The 15626-nt window shown below is 47.5% G+C and overlaps 3 protein-coding genes across 11 annotated transcripts in view; 2 read left to right on the top strand and 1 right to left on the bottom strand.

Moving 5' to 3' along the window:
* Nucleotides 1–196: 196 nt before the first annotated feature.
* On the bottom strand, nucleotides 197–4907 carry ENOPH1 (enolase-phosphatase 1). Of its 2 annotated transcripts, XM_042811590.1 has the most exons (6): nucleotides 4802–4907; nucleotides 3984–4085; nucleotides 3706–3908; nucleotides 2871–3003; nucleotides 2555–2678; nucleotides 197–1733 (listed from the first exon to the last, which is right to left on the bottom strand). In XM_042811590.1, exons 1-6 carry the CDS (start codon nucleotides 4883–4885, stop codon nucleotides 1594–1596), a joined length of 786 nt encoding a protein of 261 aa, XP_042667524.1. In that variant the 5' UTR covers nucleotides 4886–4907; the 3' UTR covers nucleotides 197–1593. The 2 variants fall into 2 exon arrangements, with proteins under 2 accessions (XP_042667524.1, XP_042667525.1); XM_042811591.1 differs by lacking the exon at nucleotides 4802–4907 and having other exon boundaries at nucleotides 3984–4717.
* A 90-nt stretch (nucleotides 4908–4997) lies between these two features.
* HNRNPDL (heterogeneous nuclear ribonucleoprotein D like) lies at nucleotides 4998–9490 on the top strand. 4 transcript variants are annotated; one of them, XR_006167594.1, is made up of 8 exons: nucleotides 4998–5159; nucleotides 5416–5584; nucleotides 5706–5867; nucleotides 6428–6559; nucleotides 6674–6788; nucleotides 7588–7755; nucleotides 7968–8550; nucleotides 9223–9490. XR_006167594.1 is itself a non-coding variant. In XM_042811594.1 (8 exons), exons 1-7 carry the CDS (start codon nucleotides 5071–5073, stop codon nucleotides 8036–8038), a joined length of 906 nt encoding a protein of 301 aa, XP_042667528.1. In that variant the 5' UTR covers nucleotides 4998–5070; the 3' UTR covers nucleotides 8039–8065; nucleotides 9223–9490. The 4 variants fall into 4 exon arrangements, 3 of the variants coding, with proteins under 3 accessions (XP_042667528.1, XP_042667529.1, XP_042667527.1); XM_042811594.1 differs by having other exon boundaries at nucleotides 7968–8065; XM_042811595.1 differs by having other exon boundaries at nucleotides 7968–8065; nucleotides 8447–9490.
* Nucleotides 9491–10222: 732 nt separating this feature from the next.
* HNRNPD (heterogeneous nuclear ribonucleoprotein D) overlaps nucleotides 10223–15626 on the top strand; it is an 8732-nt gene continuing 3328 nt past the window's right edge. For 4 of the 5 annotated variants that reach the window (XR_006167771.1, XM_042812538.1, XM_042812537.1 and 1 more), the window contains exons 1-4: nucleotides 10223–10428; nucleotides 12801–12969; nucleotides 13789–13950; nucleotides 15087–15218. Coding sequence is in view for 4 of the 5 variants with exons in the window: in XM_042812538.1 (XP_042668472.1) it covers nucleotides 10223–10428; nucleotides 12801–12969; nucleotides 13789–13950; nucleotides 15087–15218 (669 nt within the window). In the remaining variant the exon portion in view is untranslated. Of the gene's footprint in view, nucleotides 10429–11664; nucleotides 11818–12800; nucleotides 12970–13788; nucleotides 13951–15086; nucleotides 15219–15626 lie in introns of all 5 variants that reach the window. The other variant, XM_042812539.1, reaches the window with a different exon arrangement.

Below are 15626 nucleotides of genomic sequence, written 5' to 3'. Positions count from 1 at the left end.
TTTATTGTTTTATACTTTATAACAATTTTAACAAAGAAAAAGAAGGATGATGATTGTGACTTGATTTTCATTTTCCTATATGCAATCCAAACTGAACTTCAGGTTTTTGGTAATAACTCTGTACATTTCTTACAGAATTTCTAACAGCACATTTCAGTACAACTAAACGACAACCACTATACACATGACCACTAAATAAAGTGCTTTTATGGAGAAAGTGAGTTTTATTTTTGTCCCCTATCCCATGCACAGCTTTATGAGGGCAAACACAGAACAGAAAATATTTACACTATCATGATACAAATTAACACTTAATGAAGCTGGGGATCATTCAGCCATGCAGGTACAGACTGTAGCAGTGCTAATTAGCAGGCTCTTTCTCGGAGGTGGATCATGCTCTACACAGCCTGGAAAGGCATTCACATTAGCTGCCTCACAGCTGCCATCAAGTTTTAGAAGGGCAGTGCTGGCATGACGTGTTTACCTCCTCAGGTGCTTTTTTCTCTATGTAGCTACTTCAACAGGAGAGCTGAAGATGTGCACCAGAGCTCAGGAAGGCAGCGTGTGTGCTGGCAATCTGTTGTGGCCGTTTCATTACCAGAGCTGTGAGGGGCAAGTTCAAGCACAGCTGCACAGCAATTAGTAAGTAGTGGGTGATACTCTTGAGCTGAGTGCCAGCGACTGTGTCAGACCACCACTGTTATTGCTTGATTCAGCCTCCTGGCTTCCACCAAGTCCCTCGTCAAATCATGAGACAGACAGGGACATGATGCTGCTTCCTCAGCAAGACAGGCTTGTCTGTCCTAAAGAATGGACAGGGAGGGCAAAAGCAGGGAAAAAAAACTGTGTTTTTTTTGTTTGTTTGTATTTTTAAATAGATTTTTCCTTTAGGTGCTGGGATCACTGGTGACAGGCAGCAAAGCTAAATACAGTGAACATGATGTAAACAAAGCTGTGGCTTTATTGACTATAGAAGGAAAAGCTCCATGACTGTTGCTATAAATTGGCATGGTTAAAGTAAGGCGGGTGAAAAGATCTCTGGTTTAACTCTCATTCAATGCAGCAGGATGTTTGGCAAGGTCTGCTCACAACTGACCAGCAATAGCTGGCTACTGAGGAGCTATGGTAGTTTTGGGCAGAAATGCAGCCAAGCTGGCTGTGGTGTCAGCCTGTTGGATCCCGCAGACTCACATCACCTGGCAGCAACATGAGGTGGGTCCAGAATTCAATTTTTAAAGAACTTAATTCTTACTGTATGCTCTACTTCATTCTCGTGGGCTGACAGTGTCACTGTAAGCAGTGTCAGCACACAAGTCATACTGTTTTGTACCTAGGACCTGCTGTAGGTGTAGCCAAGATTTAAGTCATTCTCTGTATATACAGCTTGCCTGCAGCAAGGACTAGCTGTCTGTGGCAGCTGTAATGTACTGCATTGGGAACCCCACACCATACTCTCCATCCATACCTGCATTGGCTGTGGGTCCAATACATGACGTGGGTTTGGTTTTACATTCTGGTCATGGACAAAATTACTTGAAGTTACACAAGGACGACTCAGGTGAAGCACAGCCTTCTGTGTGTGCATCACTTTCCTTAAGTGGAGGAAGGCAGGAAAAGTTCAGTGAAAGATGAGATGAGGCTGTAGTATGATTTCTCATCATCTGTCAGTCCTGCGTTACCAGGTCTGATGACCACAGCCACGTGAGTGTCCGCTTCCTCGGCTGCGTTTGCTTCTGAAACAAAAAAGGGAGAGAGTGAAGATGTGGAGATGTGCTTTGTGATTTCACCACACGAGGGCCCTTAAGGCTTGAACAGCCCCATAAAACGTGCTTTTTAAAGGTTAAGACTGACAGCAGTGTTTGCAGGTGGCACTGGCTGAAGTTAGCCAGCCCAACACCCTGCAAGCCTGCAGCCAGTCCTCGCGAGCTCCCTTCTCACCCCAAGCACAATAAGAGGCCCTGGGGCAGGCTCTGCAGGGACAAGGAGGTTACTGAAAGCTCTCACTAGAAGTGCTGCTTGAGCTGAGTAGGAGACTGAGGCTAACTCCTCGGACTAAGCTGGCTCAGACCAAGGTATCGGCCCATTTCTGTCAGAAGATGTTCCCAGGATGGGCAGTAAGAGGCTTCACCAATCTGGCTTCCTAGGAGTTGAGCCTTGAAGACCAGGATCAATGTTTTCCTGCTGCTGTGCAGCACAACCAACCACTGACCAACCATACCAAGCACAGCAGGCATCGCTGTTCCCAGGGGAAGCTGAGTGCAAGCCACAAAAACTTCTGACCCTGTTTGCAAATGGGGCACACCGACTGCTTCAGCAAATGATCCACTCTGCTTTAACACTCTCCTTGTTTCTTTCCTGGGGCAAGGACAGGTTTTCTGCTTGGCCTATTTTCCCTCACTGCACAGTGTCACACACAGATATCCCACTGCCCTGTGCAAGCCTGAACGCTTCAGGAAGAAGCACAGCAGTGACAAGTTGGGTGCCCTAGAAGCAAGGAGGTCTGCAGCATCACTGGATGGCTGTGACAAGTCCTGTGAGGCAGCAGGTCACTTACCTCGAGGGACATCAGTCAGGAAGAGAATGTTGTTAGTGTCACATCCTATACTTGCAGCAATCCTTCGGTAGCTCTCGCTTTCTACCTTGGGACCTATTTTGGTGTCAAAGTGGCCATCAAAGAGCTGAAAGACAGAGAAAGGCAAAGGCTGGACACTATATGAGAAGCAGAGAGCTAAACTGCTGATAATCAAGGCTCCCACACTATCCTGCTTTCCCATCTGAGACTACTGACAAAATGTCACAACACAAACAGCCATAGGATGGGTCTGCTCTGTAGGTGGAGAAGCCATGAGGAAGATGGTAACGTTATCTACCTCTAGAATATCGCCTTCTGTAGAGTATCCAAACAGAAGCTTCTGGGCTTCAACACTGCCCGAAGAATAGATGTAGACCTTCATCCCAGCTTCCCTCCACTTCCGGATGGCTGGAACCACGTCCTCAAAGACTCTGCAGCAAAACAGGGCAGCAGGTAAGGCAGGCCCAAAGGCACTGGAGGATGCTTCCAGAGGGATGCGCTGCTTCTAGAGGGATCTATGCATCCCAGGAATCCCTCAGAAGGGCAGGGAAGAAGTAGGATGTAGCAGACGGAGAGGTGCTGGAGGAATTCAGCTTTAACCCATGCTCAAAGAGCAGCCTTCCCACCAGCACCGTGCAGCCATTGGGCCAAGACCTGAGAGTGCTGCCCCAAATAGACACAGGGCTCCCAACAGCCACATAGGGAAGTGTGGGACTGAGTTTTGTAGCCTTGTCGCAACCAGCTGGCCTCTTTATCTCCAGTTTCTCAGTCACGTGCTCAGTGCTTTGGTACATTAGCTGTTTAACAAAAGAAAAAAGTAATTCAGTCATTTTATAGTGATTTACGTGTACGTGGAGTCAGCCAAAAATATTCTGAGGCTGCTGTATAGCACCTGCAAGGCCCACTCTTTGGATGCTGTCAAGCAGTATCGCTAAATCCACAGCGATTGGGCCACTGTAAGATAATTCTCCCTGTTTATAAGGCAGCAGATGGGAAGGCTGTCCTTCTTGACTTCTCTGTGGAGGCACTGACCCTACCTACATCCGTATGTGAGTTCAGGGCCCAACGCAGCCCCTCTCCTGCTGGATACCAGGAACAGTGCACCTCGTGCCTGCTCCTTCACCATTACTCACTCTCCCTTCACCAGCCCCGTGGCATAGGCCGCTCTCCACATGTGTCCCTGCAGCTGCTTCAGCGCCGTGGTCTTCCTGTCCAGAGCCATCTGCCAGTGCACGTTGTCCACTACTGCCCGGATGACGCGCTCCAGCTCCTCATCCCCACTGCCGCTTTCCAATGGGATCGGCACTGCTCCGTCCAGGCCCGAGTCCTCCTGGGCCTGGGGACAGGGAAAGTGAAGGACAAGGATGGACAAGGAGCCTCAGCGTGACCCAATGCCACGAGGTGCCCTCACCTGCTGCCTCAGGAGCCCCACATCCCGCTGGCACTCCTCCTCCTCCCAGTGCGCACGCAGGTACTGCTCCACGTTGTCTCTGATGTAGGGGAACAGTGTCTCCTGGCAGCACACGCAGACATGAATATGGCAGCTCAGAAACCAAAACCAGAGAAATGCTGAAAGAGCTTTAAAACCTTCATCTGAGTGCCGGTGGTGGGGTGGGAGCAAGCAGGGCAGCGCTGGCATTGTGGCCACTGAGAGCAGTGGGGCCACCATCATCACTTAAAAAAACCCCACTAAAATCTGGAAACGCCACCAAAGCCCCTCTAACCTACTGAACTGTCTAAAATTACCAAAATTGTTAAAAACTACCATAATTGTTAAGAGCCACGCAAATCCTTAAAGATTACGGGAGTCCCTGGAACCCTCTGAAATCCCCAAAACCACCTTGAAATCCACTATCCTCACTTAGGATTATCAGAATCGCTAAGACCCATCGATGAAAGCCATCGTAGTCGATAAAAACCTACCAAAATACTTAAAATGATACAAGCACAATAAAATAACCCCTCAAACAGCCGCCCACCATAAAACCATCAAAATACCTAAACCCACCCCAAACCCACCGGTACACCTAAAATCACCCAAACCCACGCAATCACAAGAACCCCTCGAGCCCACCAACGTTCCTAAAACCCGCGGTCATTCCCGGAGCCCACCCAATCACCAACGTTGCTAAAAACCGAATGTGAAAACCACTCACATCATCCAAATCCCTGAGCCCCCCTCCCCCCCCAAAACCCAAATCTCTCCCGCCTCCGCCCGGGGCCGCGCACCTGCACGAAGGCGATGGGGGTGGTGGTGCCCTCCACGTCCAGCAGGATGGCGCGCACCCCCGCCGGCACCGGCAGCACGCCCATGGCGGCAGCCAGCGGAGAGCGCGGGAGGCGCCGCCGCAGGGGGGCGCTGCAGCATTCCCCGGGAGGCGCTGATTGGCTGCCGTCGCCTCTATATAAGGGCGGCGCAGGCGGTGCCCGGATCTCTTCCGCCGCCATTTTCTAGCTCGCGCGGGTCTCCGTCGCTCTGCGCTCTTAGCCGCCCCGCCATGGAGGACGCCACCGAGATGAGCGGCGGCGCGGAGGAGTTCGCCGAGGGTTCCAAGATCAACGCCAGCAAGAACCAGCAGGACGATGGGTAGGCTGCGAGACGGAGTAGCGCCAGCACCCCCCCCCACCCCCCCATCTCTGCCTGCCGCGTGGGGGAGGGGGCGGTCGTCGCAGGGAGGGGGCGGGGCCTAGCGGAGGGGGCGGGGCCGCCTTTGTGTCCCGCGCGGTTGACCCAGTTGGCGCGGGGTGGGGCGGCGGGCGGTGGTCACGCGGCGTGACGTCAGCGGCGGGGGCGGGGCTTCCCCGCGCTTCGCGCCCCGCCCACACGTGCCGCTGCCTCGCAGGAAAATGTTCATCGGCGGCCTGAGCTGGGACACGAGCAAGAAAGACCTGACCGAGTACCTGTCCCGTTTTGGAGAGGTTGTGGACTGCACGATTAAAACCGACCCGGTGACCGGGAGGTCGCGGGGCTTCGGGTTCGTGCTTTTCAAGGACGCTGCCAGCGTGGAGAAGGTGTGTGGATGGGCCTCGTGTCGGGGCGGGGGGTAAGGGCTGTGCGTGGGCCTCCGGTCGTTTGCTGTGTGCTATGCGCGTCTGCCTCAGCACTCTGAGGGCTTCAATCTGTGCATTCCAGGTGCTGGAGCTGAAGGAGCACAAGCTGGATGGAAAGCTGATCGATCCCAAGAGGGCGAAAGCCCTCAAGGGGAAAGAGCCACCCAAGAAGGTGTTTGTTGGTGGGCTGAGCCCGGATACCTCTGAAGAGCAGATCAAGGAGTACTTTGGTGCTTTTGGAGAGGTAAGCTGTGGCCTCGTGTAAGGTAAATGCCGTTTTCCAAGGGAGTATTGCCTGAGTTGGACTTCTGTGGAGCTAGAGGTTGTTAAAACAGTTTGTTAACAGCTCTGTACTGCTGGAGCGGGATGACTTGTTAGCATCAGAAGTTCTGAAAGCTGCAGTGTCCTGTGAGTGGATGTGCTAACAGAATCATAACACCGTTACAGTTGGATAAGATCTCTATGATGACTAAGTCCAGCCCATGCTCATGATGCTCACTAACCATGTCCCTCAGTACCACTAATCCACTGTTCCTGAACACCTTTGGGGACAATGACTGCACCCCTATGGGCAGCCTGTGACAATGCCTTGCTGCTCTTTCAAAGAAGAAATTCTTTATAATATCCAATCTCATGTATGTCCCTGTGGCTGGATGTCCATAGCAAACAGTCCTGACTGTGTCAAAGTAATATTGCAACTCCAAGTAGAATGTGCTGTAAATACAATGAAATGTGCATTGAGAGATGTTGGCACAGGTTGTGTATTGACCTTCACGCATCATTGGTACCTGCTTCTTATTGCAGATTGAAAACATTGAGCTTCCCATGGACACAAAGACGAATGAAAGGAGGGGCTTCTGCTTTATCACATACACAGATGAAGAGCCAGTAAAGAAGTTACTAGAAAGCAGATACCATCAGATTGGTTCAGGCAAGGTAGTGATGCTTTCTCACTAGTATGTGGAATAGGCAGCCTGTCTGCTTCCGTGAAGGCAGCCGACAGAACGGTCCTGTAATTCTTCACAAGTTAAAGGTTTTTTGTCTTAACAGTGTGAGATCAAAGTAGCGCAGCCCAAAGAGGTGTACAGGCAACAGCAGCAGCAACAGAAAGGAGGAAAAAGCAATGCGTCTGGTGGACGAGGCGGTGGAAGGGGACGTGGACGGGGTGAGTGCTCTGCTATTCGGATTTGTGTAAAAGTATTGAAGGTGTCTGAAGCTGTTTCAGGTTGCATGTGGGACTTAATAAATAAATAAATAAAAATAATTCGTTTAAAAAGAATTATTTTCTTGAATGCAATAAGTTCAACTTTGGTTCTTGTGATAAATCTTGGAAGTTAAAGAATCCCAGCTTGCATTCAAGTGTTCAGATGACAAAACGTAGATTGTTTTTGTAGACCTGTAGTTCAGTGCATAATAAAATGTCCAGTGTGGTCGTGTAGTTTTGTTGTTACTTATCTTTTTGTGTGAGGGGATGTTGGCTTGCTTGTGGGTGAGAAGTCATGAGCCACTGGCTAAAGAGATGGTCACTTGTCAACACCTTGCAAAGAGGCCAGCAGTTATCACAGGTTAATGCGTGTCAGGATTTACAAAGTCAAGCAGCCACAACTAAGATGATGCATCTGATCTTGTGTTATAACCTTGTTCGTGTAATTAACGATTTAAAAATGGAAGTTGGGAAAACTACAGGAACTGTGGTTGTGCATGCTTTTGGTCTTTCCCCCTGGATGGCAGGAATTGGCGTGTTCTTTCATCTAATGTTGTTCTGAGTGATTGGATCTTTCAGGCCGTCACTGATAGCCAAATGAGATGGATCAATTAGTTTAGCAAATTAGTTCTCATGGGTTGCTGTGGGAAGTAGGGTTCTTACAAGTAGTAATTTTGGAAGAGAAAACTTACAGCTAAATGAAGTGGTATGTGAAGACTGAGTCACAGAACTTGTTATTAAATGCTCTGCCTGGTTTCAGGTCAGGGTCAAAACTGGAATCAAGGATTTAATAACTATTACGATCAAGGATATGGGAACTACAATAGTGCTTACAGTGATCAAAGCTACAGTGGCTATGGAGGATATGACTATTCTGGATACAACTATCCCAATTACGGATATGGACCGGGATACACAGATTACAGTGGTGAGTGATTTTGATCTTCGAGATCATTTGTGCATCTTTAAACAGGGGCCTCATACACTGTTCTGCAGCAGCTCTTTCTTGTAAGGCGTGGCTTGAAAAAGCCATTTTTGGGGGGGTGATGTTCTGCATGAGAGGACTTAAGAAGGATGAGTAGATTGCTTATTTCAATGCTTTTGGTGTGTTTTTCTTTTTTCCTGCCGTGTTGCCAACAGGCCAACAAAGCACATACGGAAAGGCGTCTCGTGGTGGCGGCAATCACCAAAACAACTACCAGCCATACTAAAGCTGTTCCTTGTCTCTGAGGAAACAGGTGTGTACATGAGCGCGAGGTTCACTCAAAGTATGCTAATCTAATTTAAAGATCAATAGACAAATGAGTAAAACCTTGTGTAGTGTGACCTTTTTCTTTAATTAAACTTTTGTTAACTTAAAAATATCTTTTTTTTTTAAAACCAGCTTTGCCTACCGTGTCTATAGATCTTTAACTTTTGTAAAAACGTGACTTTATCTTCTTTAGTACTTCAGAAAAACATAAGAGTTTTTCTGTTTTGCGTTGTGTACCAGGTGATCTAGAGGAATAATTAAACTTATTAGAAGTATTAACAGGTAAAGTACTGAAATGGGTACAACTTAAGGAAAACAAGAATGTTATCTTCTAACTCTGACATTATACCTTGTTTGTACCCGCCAGCGGGAACTTCATTGCAGGCCGTGTGTCACCCTGACCACGTCTATCTCTGGGGTCGCACGTTGCAGGCAGAGCGCAAGGCATACACCAGAAAACGCTGTCCTGTGGTATGGTCTCTTCCAACTTCATGTACCAGCGTAAAGATTAAAGTGGAAAACTTCAGACTATGGCTTCTTTTTTTAATCTTTTTGGAGACTAAGTGTCTTAACTTAAATGGTTTTTTGCAGGAGTTAAAGTACATAAATGCCTTTACAGCTTAATCATTTGGTCTTCTGTTTAGTGTTGTATTTCAATTGTGGAACCTCATTTTAAGTGTGCATTGTTTAAGATTTAATGCTTGCTTTTTTCTTTTTATAGCTAATAGTGAAATCTGCAAACCAAAACGAACTTTTAAATCTGGAAAGACATTAAAGATCATATGCACGTGAACTGTTGGAAGTACACCAACCTGATCTGTTTATCTGTATGAATGATGGCTGTGCAAATGGGAAACCCCGTTGTGGCAGTGTTTCCAGAGAAAAATCTGATCCGGAGCCCAATAATCAGCCGAATTGGGATGCGTGTTGTTCTGGAACAGCTTCCCGAATGGCAGTATTTGGGAAGACAAATTATTAGTGGGTAACAAAACCTCTTGTGTTACCTTAAGAAATATGCATATGATCTTTAACAGTGACGAAAGGAATATATAGAAGACTTAAAGCAGTTCATGAAAATGGACCTTTTAACGATTCTTGTAGTATCTTCCAAAACTCTGACATATATTTTGTCTTCATTTTTAGGTAGAGATGCTGCAGCAAAGACACCTTGCAAAGCATCGGGCGTCAGTGGAGGGTGGTCTTCGTGAGAGGAAATGACTATTTTGTAAAAGACTTTTAGTGTATGACACAACTGTGTCCAACTGTATATAGCGGCCAACTAGTTTTCTTTTATGGTTTTTACTTTCTTTTTTTTGCCATTCATGTTGCGAATGTGGAATTGTGTTTATACAAAGTTTATTTGTATAATTTCATGTTAAAGGATTCTCTAATAAATGCTTCCTGAAGTGAATATAGTCTTCACCTTGGCTGTGGACTTAGTTGTGTCGAAGTGGTATAAATAGACTTCTAGTATGAGAAGGAAGGGTGGGCGCATTGATGCTCACACCTGAGCTGTGGGGCAGGGGTGCAGCTGCTACTTCATGATTCTGTCTTTGTTGTGGGGATGAATGCTGCTGTGGACTAGGTTAGCAGCCAGCACCATCTACGCAAATGGAGGTCGGTGCTTTTGGCTCTTCCAGCTGTCCGGGAGGAGGGATGGAGTTCAGATGTTGCAGCATTTCTGGTGTAGAGCAAAGGCTGTATTTCTCCACAGCTGTTGCGCAGTGGCAATCATCAGTTCCAGACGGACATCTCAGAGGCAGGAGAGGAGCCGTTACCCCCCTTGTCACCAGTCCTATCCCCCCTCCGCGGAGCCTGAAGACAGAATGTGGAGTCTGCTCGCGGGAACTAGGAGCTTGCTCGCAAAGGAGCCGCGGCCGAAGCCCGCCATCAGCCCTGAGGCCTTCCCCGGCCTCCCGCTCCCGCTCCCGCCATCGTCTCCCGGCGCGGCTGTGTTGGTGGCGTCGTCACGTGATGCGCCCTCGCGCTCCTTCCGTCCGCCATTTTAGGTTGTGTCGGCGGCGGCGCCATTAAAATAAAGCGGCAGGGAGAAGAAGGAGGGCTCGGGGCGCTCGGGCCGCCAGCGGGGCCGGCGCCTCCGGCGGGGGAAGCGGCGACGGGGCTGGGTCGGGGCAGCGGCGCCATGTCGGAGCAGCAGTTCGCTATGGACTCGGCGGCCGCCGGCCCCGGGGGCGGCCCTGCGGAACAGCCGGCGCAGCCCGAGGGGCTGGCGGGGAGCGGGGCGGCAGACGGCGACGGGGCGGGCGGCGGCGGCGGCGGCGGTGGCGGCGGCGGGGGTGAGTCGGAAGGAGCCAAGATCGACGCCAGCAAGAACGAGGAGGACGAGGGGTGAGCGCGGGGCTTCTGAGTGCGCGGGGCGGCCCTGTTTGTTTACATGGCGCCGCGGGGACTCTGTGCCTGCGCGGGGCTGTCCGTGGGGACGTGCGTCGTTTTTACTAATCGTAGCAGTCTAGAAGCGCCGCTGCCGTGCCGTGCGGTGGTGCCGGCGGTGACCGCCCCGCAGCCCGCGCTGGCTGTTAGTAGTTCAGAGCTATTCGGCACGCAGGAGGGGTTTTCTGACCTGTCACTTGTCAGGGTGGGGGAAAGTCGGTGTTCTGACAGCTCGACCGGACGCGGCGCTCCCTCCGTGCTGAACGTGGGTATGACACGGTATTCCCTGTGCGCTTGGGACTAGAGAGGGTTCTCAGCCAGAAAGGCACGGCTTGTTCTTCTACCCCCAAGTTTTCCTGTTTGGCGACCGTGGAGCTGGGATACCCCTGTGTTGGCGAAGGCCAGGAAACTTCCTGATAAGCCCGCAGCCACCGGTCTGTTGTGTGCTGCGTCTGACGCTTGACAGCTGTGCCTGCACACTTCTCAGAAATTAGTTTAGGAAAGAGCGTGTGCTGCTGTGTCTCAAACCAGCTAAATTATGCTTTGGGAAGCACCCGTATTTTGCTGTGCTTTTTATGTCCTAGTGGCATTGCACGTATGAGTTGGTTATTTTTGCTGCTCTATTACCACACTTGCATATAAAGTTCTGCCCCATTAAAAAAAAAAAAAAAAAAAAAAAAACCTTTGGAAGGACATTGATTTCAGGCTTCTGTTTTTGGTCTGTCGTGAGCTCAGTGATAGAAAGCAGAGGCTTGTATCTCATGCTAGTTGCTCTGTTGATAGCTGTAAAAGAAATGCTTTGTATGTCACATAGCACGTGTACATTTAGAAGGAACCAGCAGAGAATCAATATTCCCCCTGCATGTATCAGAAATAGGATGTTACATTGTCAGCCTGCCTTATGTTTTACTGCTTAGAACAAAAATAAACACAGCCACTGATAAATCTGTGGGATTACTGAGCCCAACTAGTAGGAGCTGCTGTTTTTCCAGCATGGACTTTTTTTTTCCGTGCTGCTCCCCAAACGAGCAAGGTAGGATTTGTATGCTCTTTTGCAGAGAAAGCTAGGAAAGGTATAGAGGATTGTGCTCCTGTTCACGAATTAAAAAACTTAATTTAGAAACACCTGAAGCTTGTGAACCCCCCCTCATACATCTGAGCTTTGTCAGAAGCTGTTCTTGTTTATTTTACAAGAGCACAGCCAATTCAACAAGGAGCAAGTTCACATGAGCAGCTTGGATTTGGGAGAGTCAGACACATGGAAGTGCAACACAATCGGTGCAGGAATGTTTGCACACAGAAAGTGGAGGAGATGGAAACGGACTCACATGGCTTCTCAGGTCTTCTGTAAGCTGCGCATATCGTTGTGAAATGCGTTGGTACAGGGAAAATGGGCAAAGGTTTGGAAAAAATGTTTGTATATGTCTCACTGGATCGTACCTTTCAATTCTGAGCCCGCTGTAGAATGTTCTTTATCAGCATTAGAAAAGATCATCTCAAAGTGAATGCTCTCTGAATGGGTATAGGTATATAAGCCACATGCCTGAGACTAGGGGCATTTTGTTCCTGTGCTCATCAGCTTGATTTTCAAGTGACACAAGCCATGAAGTGCTCCCTTTAGCTAAGTTCAGCAATTCCTGAACTTTGTGTGCTGTACTGCTGTTACAGGATGGCCGTGATTTGAGTCCAAGCTCCCAGTTTCTTTTGTAATTAAAAGCCATGATTCAACGTACTGGCTGTACCTGTTTTCCCAGCAGCACATGTCTTTTGGAAAGTTATTCCACTGATTATTTTGGATTATGCCAGCAGTTTACATCATGTCTGGGGGAGGAAAAATTAGCTTTGAGCGTCCAGTGCTTTTTTACAGCTCCCTGGGGGAGGGGACCCAACTCCACTTTTGAATTCAGTTTGGAGTTTACTCATATTGGCCAGGCAGGCTTATCAGTGCTTCTGTGTACCTGTCCTGCCTGTGTCTGTTTCATAAATGGCTGAGGGGGATGGAGAAGAGGGGGTGAGGGGGGTGGCCTGCAGAGGCCTGAATGGAACTCAGCTCATGAGTCAGTGGCTGAGGGGTGCAAGGAGATGGTCTTACACCTTTTCATTGCTTCTTATGCATTTTTGGGATAGCAAAATAAACTAGTGTAGCAGAAGATTGTGCATAACTGTTGCATATGTGCAAGCCTATATCTAAGCTGGCCAGGATCATTTAAATGACATCTTGAAAAATGCAGACTTTCCTGTGTATGTTGAGTGTTCACTGATAAAGCTCTGCTGTTTCTTCTTTCTCAAAAGTAAAAAGTTTTATCACTTTAACATTCTTGTCTCGACAGGAAAATGTTTATTGGTGGCCTCAGCTGGGACACCACCAAGAAAGATCTGAAGGACTATTTCTCTAAATTTGGCGAGGTCGTAGACTGCACTCTGAAGCTGGATCCCATCACTGGGCGATCAAGAGGCTTTGGCTTTGTGCTCTTCAAGGAATCAGAGAGTGTAGATAAGGTAATATTCATGTAATTAAACAGCATGTTAAATTGTAACCAGTAAAGATGTAGCACTCAAGTGATTACACATGTAGTTTTTTTTTGTAGTGGCCTGTTACAGGTGATCCTGGGATAGAGCCTATTTAAAATGATGCGTATGGAATTGTTTTCTTCCTAAACCATCTTAGTCATGCTACAGTAGCTGGAAGCAGCAGCGCTTCCTAAAGTATGCCTTTGAGTACTTGGAGGAGAAAATGCTGCAACCCGCTGGGCTTCTGCAGTTGAAAAGTACTGTGGATAAAAATAGCTGCTACCTACTGCTATGAAAGGAGTAACTTTAAAAGAGCATCAAGTTTTCATGTTCCAGAGTTGCAGGGTGAACACTGGGAGTGGAGTCAGAGGTTTTGAAGCATTTGGGCTTTCTTCAAGCGAAAATTAGCTGTTAGCCTTTCTAAATTGCTCATGACAGAGTACCCTGGAAGTGTGTCACTTTTGTTGATCTTCAGTGGTAGAACACAGATAAAATGCTTCTTTGTGAATTTTGAGGAGAGAAGGGATGGGATTGTCTGGTGCTTTCTGAGAAATGCCATGTCCTTATTTCCCTTGGGTGACAAGGGGCTCTGGTTTATTGGTGCAAGGCTTTGTTAGAACTGTCTGTGTCAGCGATCAAAATCAAAGAACTGTTTGGATTTGCATGATAGATGATGACTGGAATAAAAATATTGCAGCTGAAGTGATGGCATTAACAAAAGGTATGGAATAAACTGAGCCTTGCTTGAAACCACAGTGAGGCGTATAGCTTGAACTGTGAGTAAGGGCCTGTTTTCATTTTCCACAGGTCATGGACCAGAAAGAACACAAGCTGAATGGGAAAGTCATTGATCCTAAAAGAGCTAAAGCCATGAAAACAAAAGAACCTGTCAAAAAGATTTTTGTTGGGGGCTTATCTCCAGACACACCTGAAGAGAAAATAAGGGAGTACTTTGGAGCTTTTGGTGAGGTACATGATGAGATAAACTGCTTGTATTTGTAGAACTTGTTCTGTCTTCAGAAGTAAGCAGCAAAAAAGAAAGAGAAACAAAAACTCAAGCTCAGCCTCCTTTCGAGCTTAATGGCCAGTGCAGCTCCACATGACTTGTTATTCAGAACCTTACATGAGGGTTGGTAATGTAAACTGGGTTGGTGGAAGGAGGAACAGGGATATGTCAGAGACTTGGGAACTGATCTGTGGGATGCCTGGCTGTCTGTGCAGGGACTGACATGGGAGGCACTGTTTTGGAGCTTGCTGCTTGGGTTAGCTGGGCACGATGCTCTTCAGCCACACCAGCTGATGTGCTATTGCTCGGATTTAGACAGTTTGCTGACATTCTGTGCAAGTCTGTCTCTCCCTCTCTATCTCTGTCCCCTGTGGTTTTTGATGGTATTCAGAGCTTAGAAGCTGTGCTTAGTGAGCTTAGTGAGAGTAACTGGAGTTGGCAGCAGCTCCTCTCCTAGCTCAGAAACACTACCGTGATAACTCAGCTGTTGGTCAGCTGGGTTATGAAATGCCTGCCCTCTTACTCTGTGGTAGACTGTAACAACTATTTGCCTAAGCTGAGTTCTCACATGCCATGTGTAAGGAGATCTTTTTGTTTGCAATTAGGTACTGAAATAAAACTTAACATTCATCCTGCTCAGCATACATGATGGACAAGCAGAACCATGAACTTTATCTAAGTTAAACGTTTTTCATACAATGCTTGAATATTTAGATTTGCTAAAGGTTTGAAACACCTATTTCCCCCTTAATTAACAAGTTAAAACTGAAGGTCAGGTTGAGACTGCTTATCCAGCACTTACAGAATATTCTGTGTGCACTGTGTGTCCTAAAAACTACTGAGCGGGCGAATGATAAGGAGTTCGGTGAAAACAGTATTTTGTGCAGTTGGGAACATAATTTCTAGTGGTGATGTTTTGTTATTGTCTATGAGAGTGATATTTATTTAATAATGTAAAGCCCATGGTGGAGGCATGCTGTCACCTAGTTGAAATAATTTGCTAACTGTAAATAGTTTAAGTTAGCAAATCTGAGCTATTAGAAATATTTGGAATGTTTGCCATGGCAGGATGGAAGTTAACACAACTTTTCTCTGCCAGGTTGAGTCTATAGAACTCCCCATGGACAACAAAACTAACAAGAGGCGTGGGTTTTGCTTCATTACCTTCAAGGAAGAGGAGCCAGTGAAGAAAATCATGGAGAAGAAATACCACAACGTTGGGCTTAGTAAAGTAGGTGTTTTGGTTTGGTTTGGTTTGGTTTTTCCAGGAGAAATGAAACACTGACATTGGAATGAATCGCATGATCATTTGTGGCTGTTTTTGCATTATGGTCTGAAAATACAGATAAGTGGCATTTTGCTCACATTGGGGCCAACATCTGAAGCTTTTATACAAGTGCTAGGAATCAGTTACAGTAGCAAGAGCTTCTGAGGGGGTCTTCTCCTGTGAGGTTTAGTTCCACACCCCTCATGGAGAGGGGGCTGGGCAGCACCACCAGTGTTGGTTCTGACCCACCCAAGTTCTCTGGCTGTGTGGTCTGGGTGCTGTCTTGAGCATCTGCTGTAGGAGGCTTCACTTTACTTTTCAAGTCGATGGATCTTTGAATGTTTAAAGTGGAAATATTTTGTTTTAAGAAAA

Source organism: Centrocercus urophasianus, unplaced genomic scaffold (assembly GCF_019232065.1).
Source record: "Centrocercus urophasianus isolate 14NV4802_14NV808 unplaced genomic scaffold, USGS_Curo_1.0 seq_13, whole genome shotgun sequence".
NCBI classification, from domain to species: domain Eukaryota; kingdom Metazoa; phylum Chordata; class Aves; order Galliformes; family Phasianidae; genus Centrocercus; species Centrocercus urophasianus.
This window is presented reverse-complemented; position numbering and strand designations above follow the sequence as displayed.